The 14,349-nt window shown below is 40.3% G+C and overlaps 3 protein-coding genes across 6 annotated transcripts in view; 2 read left to right on the top strand and 1 right to left on the bottom strand.

Moving 5' to 3' along the window:
* LOC124881596 (protein eva-1 homolog A) overlaps positions 1 to 3,691 on the top strand; it is a 97,540-nt gene extending 93,849 nt beyond the window's left edge. For both annotated transcript variants that reach the window (XM_047387225.1, XM_047387226.1), the window contains one exon: positions 741 to 3,691. In XM_047387225.1, the coding sequence (XP_047243181.1) occupies positions 741 to 1,120 (380 nt within the window). In that variant the 3' untranslated portion in view covers positions 1,121 to 3,691. The remainder of the gene's footprint in view (positions 1 to 740) is intronic.
* Positions 3,692 to 3,890: 199 nt separating this feature from the next.
* The window catches only part of efhc1 (EF-hand domain (C-terminal) containing 1), a 26,982-nt gene continuing 16,523 nt past the window's right edge, over positions 3,891 to 14,349 (top strand). The window contains exons 1-10 of one of the 3 annotated variants that reach the window (XM_047387224.1): positions 3,897 to 4,211; positions 7,445 to 7,666; positions 7,752 to 8,039; positions 8,139 to 8,291; positions 9,276 to 9,462; positions 9,702 to 9,919; positions 10,041 to 10,181; positions 10,569 to 10,782; positions 10,935 to 11,087; positions 11,227 to 11,346. In XM_047387224.1, coding sequence (XP_047243180.1) covers positions 4,146 to 4,211; positions 7,445 to 7,666; positions 7,752 to 8,039; positions 8,139 to 8,291; positions 9,276 to 9,462; positions 9,702 to 9,919; positions 10,041 to 10,181; positions 10,569 to 10,782; positions 10,935 to 11,087; positions 11,227 to 11,252 — 1,668 coding nt within the window. In that variant the 5' untranslated portion in view covers positions 3,897 to 4,145 and the 3' untranslated portion in view covers positions 11,253 to 11,346. Of the gene's footprint in view, positions 4,212 to 7,444; positions 7,667 to 7,751; positions 8,040 to 8,138; positions 8,292 to 9,275; positions 9,463 to 9,701; positions 9,920 to 10,040; positions 10,182 to 10,568; positions 10,783 to 10,934; positions 11,088 to 11,226; positions 11,347 to 14,349 lie in introns of those variants that run through there. The other 2 variants (XM_047387223.1, XM_047387222.1) reach the window with 2 other exon arrangements.
* tram2 (translocation associated membrane protein 2) overlaps positions 11,616 to 14,349 on the bottom strand; it is a 12,799-nt gene continuing 10,065 nt past the window's right edge. The window contains exons 10-11 of the mRNA XM_047387227.1: positions 12,442 to 12,599; positions 11,616 to 12,327 (exon numbers count right to left, since the gene is read on the bottom strand). Coding sequence (XP_047243183.1) covers positions 12,251 to 12,327; positions 12,442 to 12,599 — 235 coding nt within the window. The 3' untranslated portion in view covers positions 11,616 to 12,250. The remainder of the gene's footprint in view (positions 12,328 to 12,441; positions 12,600 to 14,349) is intronic.

Genomic DNA, 14,349 nt, shown 5'->3' with positions numbered 1-14,349 from the left:
ATGAATGTGACTCCGGTCATTTTAATTGATACTTCTTTAAGTTTCTTGGATTAGAAATGATTCTGGCAGGATAACTCCTTCCTTTGCCATTCTTAATCAAAACTGTGAAAGAATCTAGAAGGTAGTTCAGTTCAAGTTTGAGCCATCTATTTATCACAGTATTATTGTCTTAATGCTTTTTAGGCATTACACACTTTTGGCATACTTTGTTTAATAAATCTCAAAACGTTTTCACATTTTAATGTCTTTCAGAAGTCTACCAAATTTATTTTTTTCTTTTCAGCTCAATTTGACTATGGTGAAGTAGGGATAATCTCTTCGGAAGCTTTTATTTAACCATAATAAAGATCAACAGGATGAAGTTATTGCTGCAAAACAGGTTTCAGATGCTGGGAGTCATTGGTTTTCGAGTAGAAGATCAAAAGAGTTTGAAATGTAAGGGATAGAGAGGTAAAAGGCTGACACCAACAAGAGTAACAGAATGCACCAGATGCCATTTGTTAATGTAAACCAATGGACCAAACCAAAGAAAGTGTGCCGTCTGAGCTGCTGCCAATGTCAATCACATTCAGTTCACCATCGTGAGAATTACAACTGCCTCAACAGGTCAAATAAAAGATAAAAAAATTATGTGAACAGTAACAAAAGTCCAATTTAATCTTTGCCTCATTTCCTGACAGAAATCAACTAAATTTGACCTTTATTAGACTGACTTCCATCTTCTTTCTCCTCAAAAACAGACCATCCAGAAAGGGCTGCACTATTCTTCGTCTGCGGTGTATGTCTGGGCCTCTTTCTCACCCTCTTCGCCCTGGTGGTCCAGATCTCCTGTCGCACAGACTGCCGGTCTCGCCAGCAGCCAACCGTTAAGAAGCCGCCTCGCCCCGCCCACTCGTCCTCGGACTCCAGCGACTCAGACTCAGACTGGGAAACCACGTCGGACCTGTCGGCGCGAAGGCACAGGCGCTTTGAGCGCACACTCAACATGAACGTGTTCACGTCAGCAGAGGAGCTAGAGAGAGCCCAGCGACTCGAGGAAAGGGAGCGAATCATACGGGAGATCTGGATGAATGGGCAGCCAGACATCCCAGGGACACGGAGCCTCAATCGCTATTATTGAGCACCAGCTTAGCTTGTTCTTATTGAAGGCTTCCTTGACTTGAACCAAATCTAGGATGCACTTGGTTATGAGGGCAGGGACCAGACAAGGCCCACATTGAGCTTTGAGAGCAAGCATGCAAAGGCAGCTGTGAACTCTGAGAACAGAGGGAGGTTTTGCAGGCTTGCAGGCTGTTTTGCATGTTCCACTGGGTATCATAAGCTGCACCCCCTTGAATCAAACAATCAGCTTGTGCTCTGCATTGCAAGCTTACCTCATAGCTCGACCTACTGCCGGAAGTGAGGGGTGAAAGGCTAAACTGACTCTTCGTTGACCTCAGTAGGCATTTTTGAAGTGGGGATTTATGGAGAGACTACATGGAGACTGAAGGACCATGGCCTCAGAGGGGTCTATTCTTCACAGAACACATGGCAGCTGGATGAGACTGTGAAACGTTGAGCTTTAGGCTCTGTACTCTCCAGTATTTAGTATGAACTCTAACAAAAAAAAGTGCGCTTGACAATGAGATGAATTAAGACAATCGTTCCACAGTGAACCATGCTGCCTTTGAGCTTCATAAAACCAAAAGATTTTGTGTGTGCTAGGGATTCATCTCAACCCTTATGAAATGTATTTTATAATATTTAATAGATAATGATGTTGTGTACTTTTTACTCAAGTATGGTTTATTTTGAAAGATTTTTATACTTGGCAAAAGTTGTCTGGCAACTCAGGGATGCAATCCTAGTGTTTCTGTGTTTGGCTGATATGCTTTCTTCCTAAGAAGGGAGTCATCAGCAGACCAAATAAGTTCTTTTTTAAAGGCATTGAAAGAAAAGAAGTAGAAATATGATGCAAAGAGCCTCCAAGAGGTTGTTAGTGATTTATAACCATATTTTTGATACAATTCACAGTGCAGTGCCTTTCTAGCTATTATGACACAGTTGGTATTTGTTAAATGTTTAAAACAGGTAAGCTAATTAATTGGAAATACTTAATTTGCATGACACTTTTACAATACAGTTGGAATGGTAAGGTGAAGCTCGTGTGAAATCTGAATGTCAGTCAGTCAGTCATTTTCTACCGCTTATTCCATAGTGGGTCGCGGGGGAGCTGGTGCCTATCTCCAGCAGTCTATGGGCGAGAGGCAGGGTACACCCTGGACAGGTCGCCAGTCCATCGCAGGAAATCTGAATGTTTCTATTAAATATTGCACTTGCTATGTACGCTGATGAAAATGTAAATTACAAGAATATGCCAGTTTTGTACCAGTGGTGTTGCTTGAAATGACTTTTTTTTTTTTTTTTTGCTCCTCACTGGTCAAAGATTGTGTGGACTGCAGGGCTACTGCCAGTATGACCTTATTTTAAAGCTAGTGGTCCTGAGCAGATGTTTGTGGCCCACTCAGGGCCATCTGAAGAAGGAACCATCTCTGCACAATAAACAAGTGGGATGTGTCAGAGTAAATTAGAATGCCGTTGAAAAGTTTATTTGTTTAAGTCATGCCATTCAAAACGTGAAATTTATATATATTATATAGATTTATTGCACACGGAGTGACTTATTTCAAATGTTTATTTCTGTTCATTTTAATTATTATAACTTACAGCTAATGAATAAAACAATATTTGGGTTTTGGGTTGAAGAGATAAGGCCAATAAAAGCAGCATGTTTTCATGATATGGTTTACACAATGCTGGGAATGACTACTGGCTGTGCAGAGACTGCTGTATCCAAGCATATTAATAGAAAGTTTAGTGGAGGGAAAACATGTATTAGAAAAAGGTGCATAACCAGCATGGGTAACCACAGCCTTAAGTAAAGTCCATTTAAGAGTTTAGGGACAATTGACAAGACATGGAGTGTGGCTATCTGTGCTTCAAGAGCTAATGCACACAGACATGCCATAGACATGGGCTACAACTGTAACATTCCTCAGATCGTCAAGAGGAAGATGACAGACATCAGACAATGCAGACGAGCAGAAGGCCACACTTGAAGTATCCTGGGCTTCCTTAACATCTTAACAGTAGCAAATACTGATTACCTGCATGTTGCTTCATACTGAGGCAATTATTCATGCAAAAGAAGCTCTGACCAAGTATTAAGTGCATTTTTGCATAAAACATGGACATACATTCCCTTAGGCTGACATTTTTGTGTAGGAATAACCCTGTTTTAATGGGTCCCATTTCATTTTCAAATTTTCTGAGAAAGTGAATTTTAGATTTTCATTAGCTGTAAGCTGTAAGCATCTAAATAAACAAGAATAAACTCTTGCTTTTGAGTTGAAGTACTGAAATAAATTAGCTGTTGATGGTATCTAATTTACTGAGATACACCTACTGAGCTGACACATAAACTGCTTTTGTTTTTCAGTGACTTTGCCAGTTTCATAACATAAGCTACTGCCAGTTTCGTTAGGGCGTTGTAATCTTTTTAGTTACAGAACACACAAAACATTTCAGAATCATTCTTATAAAGGACCATTCTACATGGAATATTTTGCCTACATGGGGAAAAAAATAAACTTTACTATTTGTAAGACTAAAATATGACTTCTGTACCTGAAATAAACTGTGTTCAAATTAAGCTTTCTCTTATTTTTTCCCCCAAAAAAGTTCTAATATCCTCTCTTTACCAAATATCTTTACTGAGAAAACGAAACATTTCTCGGTACCAACACAAGACAAAAAGCACCTTGAGCCGTAAAATGTATTGACTTTTGTCGCCACCTGCTGGTCGCAGAAGAGTAATGCAACTTGTGTAGTAATCAAACAAGACTAAATTTGCTATCAATGTGGGCTGCTGTTATATAGAAAAAACTGATAGCCTCGTCTATCACCTGTCATTTTCGAGGTGTTGTGAAAATATTCCGCAGTTTGCTTTAAAACTATTTCCGCCTTGCCGTTTCCATGGATACCGTAAACTGAACAGTTGAGCTGTTATGTAGCCTCTCACGTCGATGAAACCCCGTTTAATTTCCTAAAAGTAGGAATTGGCTTTTAGAGTGGGGTAAATTTTAGAAAAAAAGTCGATACAGAAAATGTCCTCACATTGGAAAAACCACGGGTTTCCATTTTTACCTGGATACACATTTCGGGACATAACGGTAAGGATGTTGCTGTTTGTTAAACATAACGAAACCCGCTCTGAAGGTTTCGTGAAACAAACAGCTGTTGTCTTCCTGTAGTGTAAATGCAGTTACTGCATTCCTCTAGTCAGCAAGTGATAGTGTAACTCAGAGCTCGTCCAAACAACGAGCGGATTTAAAACAGTCAAAACATTTTCCATTAAATATGTGAACATGATCATGTGTTTCAGGCTTGTTTTGTATTAAGGAGAATATTGCATTTAATAGAAGATACAGCCAATCATCCATCTTTCTCTCTCTCTCATATCTTTGTCTATCGTCATTTCAGTCTATTTGTCCAGCCTTCCTCGTCCATCTTTTCACCCACATTTGATTATCCATCCATCCATCCAGGTACTTGTACTTTAAAATTGATTAAAAGCACAGAAGTAAAATAAGAATCTAATCTATTAATATTTAAATGGAATTTTAAGGTGGTTTGGTCTAAGCAAGCCTGATTTTTAAGTGTTTATAATTACAGGTCCTTCTCAAAATATTAGCATATTGTGATAAAGTTCCTTATTTTCCATAATGTCATGATGAAAATTTAACATTCATATATTTTAGATTCATTGCACACTAACTGAAATATTTCAGGTCTTTTATTGTCTTAATACGGATGATTTTGGCATACAGCTCATGAAAACCCAAAATTCCTATCTCACAAAATTAGCATATTTCATCCGACCAATAAAAGAAAAGTGTTTTTAATACAAAAAACGTCAACCTTCAAATAATCATGTACAGTTATGCACTCAATACTTGGTCGGGAATCCTTTGGCAGAAATAACTGCTTCAATGCGGCGTGGCATGGAGGCAATCCGCCTGTGTCACTGCTGAGGTCTTATGGAGGCCCAGGATGCTTCGATAGCGGCCTTTAGCTCATCCAGAGTGTTGGGTCTTGAGTCTCTCAACGTTCTCTTCACAATATCCCACAGATTCTCTATGGGGTTCAGGTCAGGAGAGTTGGCAGGCCAATTGAGCACAGTGATACCATGGTCAGTAAACCATTTACCAGTGGTTTTGGCACTGTGAGCGGGTGCCAGGTCGTGCTGAAAAATGAAATCTTCTTCTCCATAAAGCTTTTCAGCAGATGGAAGCATGAAGTGCTCCAAAATCTCCTGATAGCTAGCTGCATTGACCCTGCCCTTGATAAAACACAGTGGACCAACACCAGCAGCTGACACGGCACCCCAGACCATCACTGACTGTGGGTACTTGACACTGGACTTCTGGCATTTTGGCATTTCCTTCTCCCCAGTCTTCCTCCAGACTCTGGCACCTTGATTTCCGAATGACATGCAGAATTTGCTTTCATCCGAAAAAAGTACTTTGGACCACTGAGCAACAGTCCAGTGCTGCTTCTCTGTAGCCCAGGTCAGGCGCTTCTGCCGCTCTTTCTGGTTCAAAAGTGGCTTGACTTGGGGAATGCGGCACCTGTAGCCCATTTCCTGCACACGCCTGTGCACGGTGGCTCTGGATGTTTCTACTCCAGACTCAGTCCACTGCTTCCGCAGGTCCCCCAAGGTCTGGAATCGGCCCTTCTCCACAATCTTCCTCAGGGTCCGGTCACCTCTTCTCGTTGTGCAGCGTTTTCTGCCACACTTTTTCCTTCCCACAGACTTCCCACTGAGGTGCCTTGATACAGCACTCTCGGAACAGCCTATTCGTTCAGAAATGTCTTTCTGTGTCTTACCCTCTTGCTTGAGGGTGTCAATAGTGGCCTTCTGGACAGCAGTCAGGTCGGCAGTCTTACCCATGATTGGGGTTTTGAGTGATGAACCAGGCTGGGAGTTTTAAAGGCCTCAGGAGTCTTTTGCAGATGTTTCGAGTTAACTCGTTGATTCAGATGATTAGGTTCATAGCTCGTTTAGAGACCCTTTTAATGATATGCTAATTTTGTGAGATAGGAATTTTGGGTTTTCATGAGTTGTATGCCAAAATCATCCGTATTAAGACAATAAAAGACCTGAAATATTTCAGTTAGTGTGCAATGAATCTAAAATATATGAATGTTAAATTTTCATCATTACATTATGGAAAATAATGAACTTTATCACAATATGCTAATATTTTGAGAAGGACCTGTATAATTTTTAACAAAATTAACACACAGGCTAGCTGACCTGAAATTGCCAAAAAAAATTATTAGCAAAGGACGTCCAACGTTTAAAGGCATCATACTGTAGTGAGAAAGATTATAGGCAAAAAAGATATTGAAGACACATGGCAGTTGCCTAATTTAAAATTCATTGTCATCATATTCACTCCAAGGTTAGAAGAGGCAATCCTATTAGAAATAATAAAAACAAAAAAAAACAAAAAACAATCCAACACTACATTGCAGACTATCCAGGCAGATTACACAATGAATTATCGTGGTTTATTTGGTAAAGGGTTGCCAGGAGAAAACCTATTCTTCCTAAAGTGACAACAGGAACAGAACATAAGTTTGCATCATTGCATGTTGGGCCTCAGCTTCATGGTGGCCCAGTTGGTAGCATTGTTGCCTTGCAACAAGAAGGTCCTAGGTTCGGCTCCCGGCTGGGGGTCTTTCTGAATGGAGTTTGCATGTTCTCCTTGTGCATGTGTGGGCTCTCTCCGGGTATTCCAGCTTCCTCCCAGAGTCCCAAAACATGAATGTTAGGTTAATTGGTTTCTCTAAATTGCCCTTAGGTGTGCATGGTTGTGTGTCACTGTGTTGCCCTGCGATGGACTACACTGTACGGATGATGGGGGTATAGAAAATGGATGGATGGATGAATGAAAAGACTTCAAGAACGATGTCCTTTGGACAGATGAGAGCAACGTATGATCTCAAACGGCATTTCAGCTGAAACAGTTCACAGCAGCTGGCAAACATTGTGATGGAGTAGTGATAATTTGGGCCTGGTCATTGAATCAAGCATGAATTCCTTTGTATACCAAAAGTATTCTGAAGTCAAATATGTAGTCTAGGTGCTAAGCTAACCAAATTTGTAGTTTTGGGGGGGGGGTTATATTTTCAGTTGTATGTAGGCTTTAAATTCTTACCTTCATGTTTGTATTGATGTTTGATGCATCTTAACTTTTATTGGAGACAGGGTTCTACAGTAGCTCAGACTTTTTCCTTTGCACAGTATCAGTGTAAATGTTTAGTGTAGTTATGTTCAGATTTATGTGGTTATTAGCTACGGCGTATTCATTTACTTCTCAGTGGTTTGTGTGTGCAGCAGTCAGCCTTCCATCGGTCCCAGACACTCAGCTATAAGAATGGCTATGCTCTGCCTCTTCGTCCCTCTGTGGGCATTGGGCAGGAGCCTCTTTTATCAGAGCAACTAACCCAACAGCGTATCAACGAACTGTCCTTTGAGAGGCCAGACATTGCATATGCCACAAATGACCAGCCGCAATATGAAGTCTTCATCCCAGCTCATGTGGCGCTTGATAAAAAGGTCTGGCAGCACAAAGAAAAATATTGCTAAAGATTAGCGATTACCTTGTCCTATTGATGCCTTTAATTTGTATACCTTGTTGTAGATTCTTCGCTTCCATGCATACTTCTTGGAGGAAATCTTGTACTCCCCTGAAGAGGAGTACCGTGTTCGCCCCGTGATGATTTATTACTACCTTGAGGATGACACCATGTGCATTATCGAGCCAACAGTGGAGAATTCTGGGATACCTCAAGGGAAGAGACTCAAACGTCAGCGTTTTCCAAACAATGAGCGCGGGGAGCATTACCAGTGGAAAGACCTGAACCTTGGTATGGACCTGGAGGTGTATGGGGTCAAGTACCACATCACACAGTGTGATCCCTTCACTAAGGTACAGCACTTAAATGCCTCACTTAATAATATGCCGTGGTATTTAGGGGTCTGTTGTTGTAAATATACTTTCTGTATGTGTCTCACATCCTCTGAGCAGGAATTCATGGAGAGTGAGGGCATAGTTTTGAATGAGCCAGAACCGATGCCTGAAGATCCTTACAGCAGACGTAATAAGCCAAACCTAGAACTTTCCCACACCACCACTTCGACATTTGACAAATTGTACCAGTTTCTTCATATGGACCGCAAGGTAAAATCAGCTGTTTTCATTTTCCAGTAGAAAATGCACCTCTATCGAGGCAATAATATAGCAGAAATATGTTTATATCAGATGTGCAAATTATGCTGCCAGGGATTATTTTAATTTCTTTTTTTACAGTCACCAGTTACCTTATTCTTTGTAAAGTTTAACTGTAAGCATATTTTTAGGTCTAAGGAAAAGAAGCCTTTTAAACCTAATGAAGCCATGAGAATAAAATCTCATCTGCTCTGAAAAGCTACCCAATAAATGTTGAAGATTTTACACAAGTGGTGTTAATGTATGTGCAACATGCTTATCTTTACATGCTGCAAAAAATATTCCACTGTCTTTCAATGTACTTTGTGCTACAACAGAAGACTGCTGATGCTCAAGGTGAGCATGACAATGGGAATTAAAGGGGATTTAAGTGACTCTGAATGTAGCATAGTTGTCAGAGTAGTTCAGAAACTGCTTATCTACTGGGATTTTCACTCAAAACCATTGTAGGAGAATAGGCAGATTGGTTGGGGATGATAGAAAGGCAGCAGTAGTTCAAATAACCATTTGTTACAACCTAGGTATGTGGCAGAAGACCACACTGGGTGCCAAACCCACCAACTAAGAATAGAAAACTGAGGCTACAATTCACACAGGTTTACCAAAATTGAACAATAACAGATCGGAAAAAACATCGCCTGGTTTGATAATGCTCAGTTTCAACTGCAACATTCAGAGGTTAGGTTCAGAATTTGGCATAAAACATCTATCCTTTATTTAATCAACATCAAATTCAGTCAAAAATTAAAAAAATACCTAACATGGCTTTTGGAGAACTGATCTCAAAGTTAGACAAACAAATAGTGATTCAGTTCTCCTTCTTTAAATGAAAAGCATGAATTTTTGGTGTAACCAGTCAGATGTTTTAGGAGGCCATAACATAATCTTATTTCATGCGTCTATCTTTACTCCCTGTTCTTTCTCATTGTTGACCAGGTCCTTCGATTCTACGCCTCATGGGTCAAATTCGATGCTGTGTACAGGGATAACTGGCCTGTTATCATTTACTATTACCTGGTGGACGACACGGTGGAGATCAGAGAGGTCCATGAACGCAACAGCGGTCGGGATCCCTTCCCTCTTGTCATGCGCAGGCAGAGGATACCTAAGAAACTCAAATCAGGTAGGAAGCTTTTAAATGTGTAAGCAATTCTCTTTTGTTTAAACTTGGCCTTCAGGAGGTACGCTACTGTATGTGTATAACATTAAGTGTAAAGACTAAGCGCCTTAATCACCATTAATATGGAAAATCTTCCATTATTTTATTATGTTTAAACATTTTACACTTAAATTGTACCTTAAAAGTTCAAGCAACAGATCACTACAAAAAAAATATACATAATTAAATTTGACTCCTTTAAGAGATTTTCCCAAGCTGTGTGATGGAGGTCTCCAAAGAGCATGTAGATGAGTACTATTCCCCCAAAGACCTCCAGCTGGGTCAAACCGTGAGGCTCCTGAGCCACCACTTCTTCTTGCACAACTGTGACGACTTCACTAAAGACTATTACAAGAAGAACTACCCAGACATGGACATGAAAGCTGTAGAGATACCAAAAACAGAAGATAAAAAGAAGAAGGTATGTCTTCACAGAATTTCAGAAAGAAAAAGAAAATCTTGATGCTAATGCTTATCATAGATCATGCACCTTTTTTGATTATATAATATTTAAGTGTGTTTGCTATTGTACAAATACACAGGAGATTCCACCCTATAATGGATTCGGCTCTCTTGAAGACTCTCTCCAAAATTGTCTTTCTTTAATTCCTGAGCCTCCCAAAGTGAACGTGGTGAAGAGAATAGAGAATCACCACAAAGTGCTTCGCTACACTGCCCAGCTGGTGAGATACCATTCAGGAGTTCAATCATCAGTAATAAACTCTCCAGCAGTGGGGACTGGAATCAACTAAACATACAGTGCTGTTCAGAGTTTTACATTCAGTTGTTCCGGGCCAGTGATTGAGGGGGAAGCCAGAACTGGGCTCCCCCAACTATCAAATTATGGGCAAGACTATTTTATTTGTAAAATTGGTTTGTTCGTGAGAATGTAGTCACATAAAACCTTTACTTTTTTATCCCTTACAATAGTGGGGAAGAATTTTGCTGGAATCAGGTTTGTGCTTTTAAAAAGCATGTAATTTCCATGCAGCTTCATCAGAGGCATTTATAAAATACACATTTAACTCTGCAGTCCATCCTGACTTGAGATTCCCTCCACTATACCTCAGGACTCCCCCTATTCCAAAGATGAAGGCCGGCGCTTTATACTGTCCTACCACCTCTCCAACGATATGATCAGTATTTTTGAAAAGCCAATGCGTAACTCTGGCATCATTGGTGGGAAGTTCCTGGAAAAGACCCGCATTCCCAAGCCAGGCTCTACTGTGGATAATCCTGAGTTCTACTCCCCTGCAGACTTTGCTATTGGAGCCACTGTGGACGGTAATCCTAATTTCAGTCTTAAAAGATTGCATTCTTATTAACTGCAGCATATTTTATGAGTCTTGCTATAAATGTATAATAAATGGACAGTGAGCTCTGTCCAACAGCAGTCCATTACAAAACATTAATGCATAGCTCACTGTATTCACCAGTTTTCAGTCATCGCTTCGTTCTGACCAACGCAGACCACTATGTGCTTAAATATTTGGAGTCCATCTCAAGCCAGATCCCTTCTCAGACTCTGGACTCATTGAGACAGAAGCTAGGCGTGGAGATGGCCAGAAACAAGCCAGTGGAAGAAAACGGTAACCATCAAATCTGCCTTTTTTCCATAAAACTTCAAATTCTAGTGCTTGTTATGGCATCATTACATACAGTAGGTGTCGCTCTTTGCACAAAATAAGTACAAACAAATTTAGACCTGTGCTTTACCTTTTTTGCCAGGTGAAGAAATGGGATCAGCTTCGTGACCTAAAAGAAATCCTGAATTTTTCCCATAAAAATCAATGAATAAAGATGTTTGCAAAAAGTATTCCTAAATAAACATATGCAATTAAAATTAAATATTAGTACTGTAATTATTTATATTGTAAATTCCTTCACAGCAATGCTTAAGAACTTCAGTATCACAGCTAGATGCCCGCTGACAAGCAATAACCCTACTGTTGAGCATGCAGTTCCTTAAATACAGATGGTGTTATTTACTAAACAATATTACTGAAATCTCATTAGGGTTTTATGCGAACAGTTTTCATTTTTTTATATTTTCGTCATAGAGAAAAACAGGAAAAAAAATCCTAGGATGATTTTAAATATAAAAAAAACCCCACCTGTTTCAGAACAATGTATTTTTTAATGAAGTAACTGACAAAACAAAAAGGAAGAAAAAAAAGAACATCAAATGGCATGCGGTAACATCTCCGATATATATTTGATACAAATCTGTTAAGTGACTAGTGACAAATGCATGATTTTTTTTCTTCTGCCAGTTAGTTCATATCATACCATGTCATCAGCGACGCTTTCTCGCACCAGTGGAGCAGAATGGAAAACAAGCAAAGCCGGCGCGATAGTACGAGCTGTAGTACAGTACTTATGTTTGAGGGTATGCAAAAAAACACATTCAACATGGACGAAAAAACGTGCAGCACACAATGCTCACTTACTGTTTGTTTTACAAATCACTCTGCAACGGTGTGCCTTAGTGTTGGATCGCAGGCTGTGTAGATGTATAAAAAAATACTGATACAATGAGAGGAATAAATGCCTGTTGGGCTCAAAGGATGTCCTTGGATTTTCATTTTCCAGCATTCAAGCCAAAGTCTACAGTAACTGAGTCCCTGTTTCATCCCAGGATATTCTCAGCCAAAGCTTTGTGGCCAGCGTGCCTCCCCTGGCTTCACTGCAGAGCTGATGAGAAACCTTAGTTAGGGATAAAGCCACTGCTGAAGCCAGAAGGTGTGCCACCTCAGGGGGATTTGAGTTTCTTTGTCCGAGGTGAGAGTCCATTTTCAGCTTTAAGGACGCCGTTTTCATGATGACCAACTAGCAGGGAGACAGTGGAGAAAAGTTAGCACATCCTCTAATGCGTCACAAAAAGCAGAGCCGGACAAGTTCTAGTGAATAATAAAAGCTTTTCAGGGATATTTTTAAACTCACGTGAGTCCCTCTTTAATTGCCGTAGGGGTTGTTTTGTGGTACCCTTCTTGCGGACCGCCTGTTCGTGTCTGAACTCCCGCCAGCGCCTCAACTGGAAACGGATAAATTTCCAGAGAAGCCAGGATTGAGTCAAACACACCACCAGCAGAACAGCCATCCTGATCAGGCCCAAGACAAGGAAGATTAGTGCTGCCATTAATTTGGACTTTTTCTTTTTTCTTTTTTTTTTAAATAGGCCTGGTAATATTGGCAAAAAGAATGAAATCCCTTTTCTGTCTTTGCTGGGTGTTGGATGTTGGGATTGAAAGTAATGCTGTTCAAACAGTCAGATTTGCAAATTATGTCCATTTTTAAGTAGCTGTATTTAAATAGTACACAGGACCTTGCAAATCATTTAAACATTGTTCCAAATAAACACTTCAACACAAATTACTTTGGTTACATGGTTTTCAGAAACTGACAAATAAAAGTTTGAAAAGTGTGACATCCCTTTCTTGCAAAAAAGCTCATGCTCAGTAAGATGGATACAGAGCGTCTAAACAGCAATTTTCCAGTCCTGCCACAGATTTTCAACTGGATTTGTTCTGGACTTCCTAACACATAGATATGCTTTAATCTAAACCATTTTATTGTAGCTCTGACTGTGTTTGTGTTGTTCTCCTGCTGGAAGCTGAACCTCTCCCTGCAGTCTTTTGTGGTGTCTAGCAGGGTTTCTTCCCAGATTCCCCTGTTTTAAGTGACATCAGTCTTCCAATCAACTTTGGTCAGATTCCCCATTACTCAATAAAAGTATCTCCACTGCATGATGCTGCCATCACCATGTTTCATCATAGCATTTTACATGGAGACCACAACGTTTAGTTTTGGTCTGATCTGACCAGAGCTCCGTCTTCCACATGTTTGTTGTGGAATTGTCTTGTAGAAAACTGTAAACAGGACTTTGTATGATTTTCTTTCTAAAATGGATTTCTTCCTCAGACTCTTCCATAAAAAGGGCAGATTAGTGGGGTACATGACTGCTACTTGTCCTCTTAACACGTTCTCTCACATGAGCTGTGGATGACTGCAGCTCTCCCAGAGGTACCTTGTTGTTCATGGCTTCCTTTCAGATTAATGCTCTTCTTCCATGGCTGTCAGTTAATGTGGACAATGCTCCATGCAATGTTCAAAGCTTGAAATATTTATTTTAAAGAGAATCCTGCTTTTAACTTCACAACTTTTTCCTTGACCTGTCTGCTGTGTTGCTCTGCCACATAAAATCCCAATGACAATGGTGAACGAAAAGTTATGGAGAAGTGCAAGGTGTACTTGTTTAAGGCAAGGGATTACTTACAAGAAAACAAGTGGTCAGGGATGAAGAAGATCACAGGCTTCAAGTAGAAGGAGCATCAGATAGATGGAAGTATGGACATAGCCAATGAACTTAACACATTCTTCAATAGGTTCAGTTTTAGAACAAGCTCAGCCTCCTCTTCTCCTGCCAACAGCCAAACAGACATCTCACCCTCCTTGGCAGGCAACATGGTGAAGATCATGTTCTTTGATTTCTTCAATGCATTTAACACAATTCAACCTGATTTGGTCTGTCATAAACTCCAGAAGACTCACACGGAGGCCTCAACAATCAACTGGCTCGATAACTACCTGACAAACAGACCACAGTTTGTGAGACTAAAGGGTCACGTGTCTAGCCAGGTGGTCAGAAGCACCACAGGGGACTGTACTCTCACCATTCCTTTTCACTCACGACAGACTTCCAGTACCAGGCAAAGGTCCTGTCATCTGCTGAAATACTCAGATGACTCTGCAGTCGTAGGCTGCATTAGAGATTGACAAGAAGCTGACTACAGAGAGTTGGTGTACCACTTTGTGGCATGGTGTAGAAACAATCATCTTATCTTAAACAAG

Source organism: Girardinichthys multiradiatus, chromosome 15 (genome assembly GCF_021462225.1).
Source record: "Girardinichthys multiradiatus isolate DD_20200921_A chromosome 15, DD_fGirMul_XY1, whole genome shotgun sequence".
Classification (NCBI taxonomy): domain Eukaryota; kingdom Metazoa; phylum Chordata; class Actinopteri; order Cyprinodontiformes; family Goodeidae; genus Girardinichthys; species Girardinichthys multiradiatus.
The sequence above is the reverse complement of the archived record's forward strand: the minus strand, read 5'-3'. Positions and strand labels throughout refer to the sequence as shown.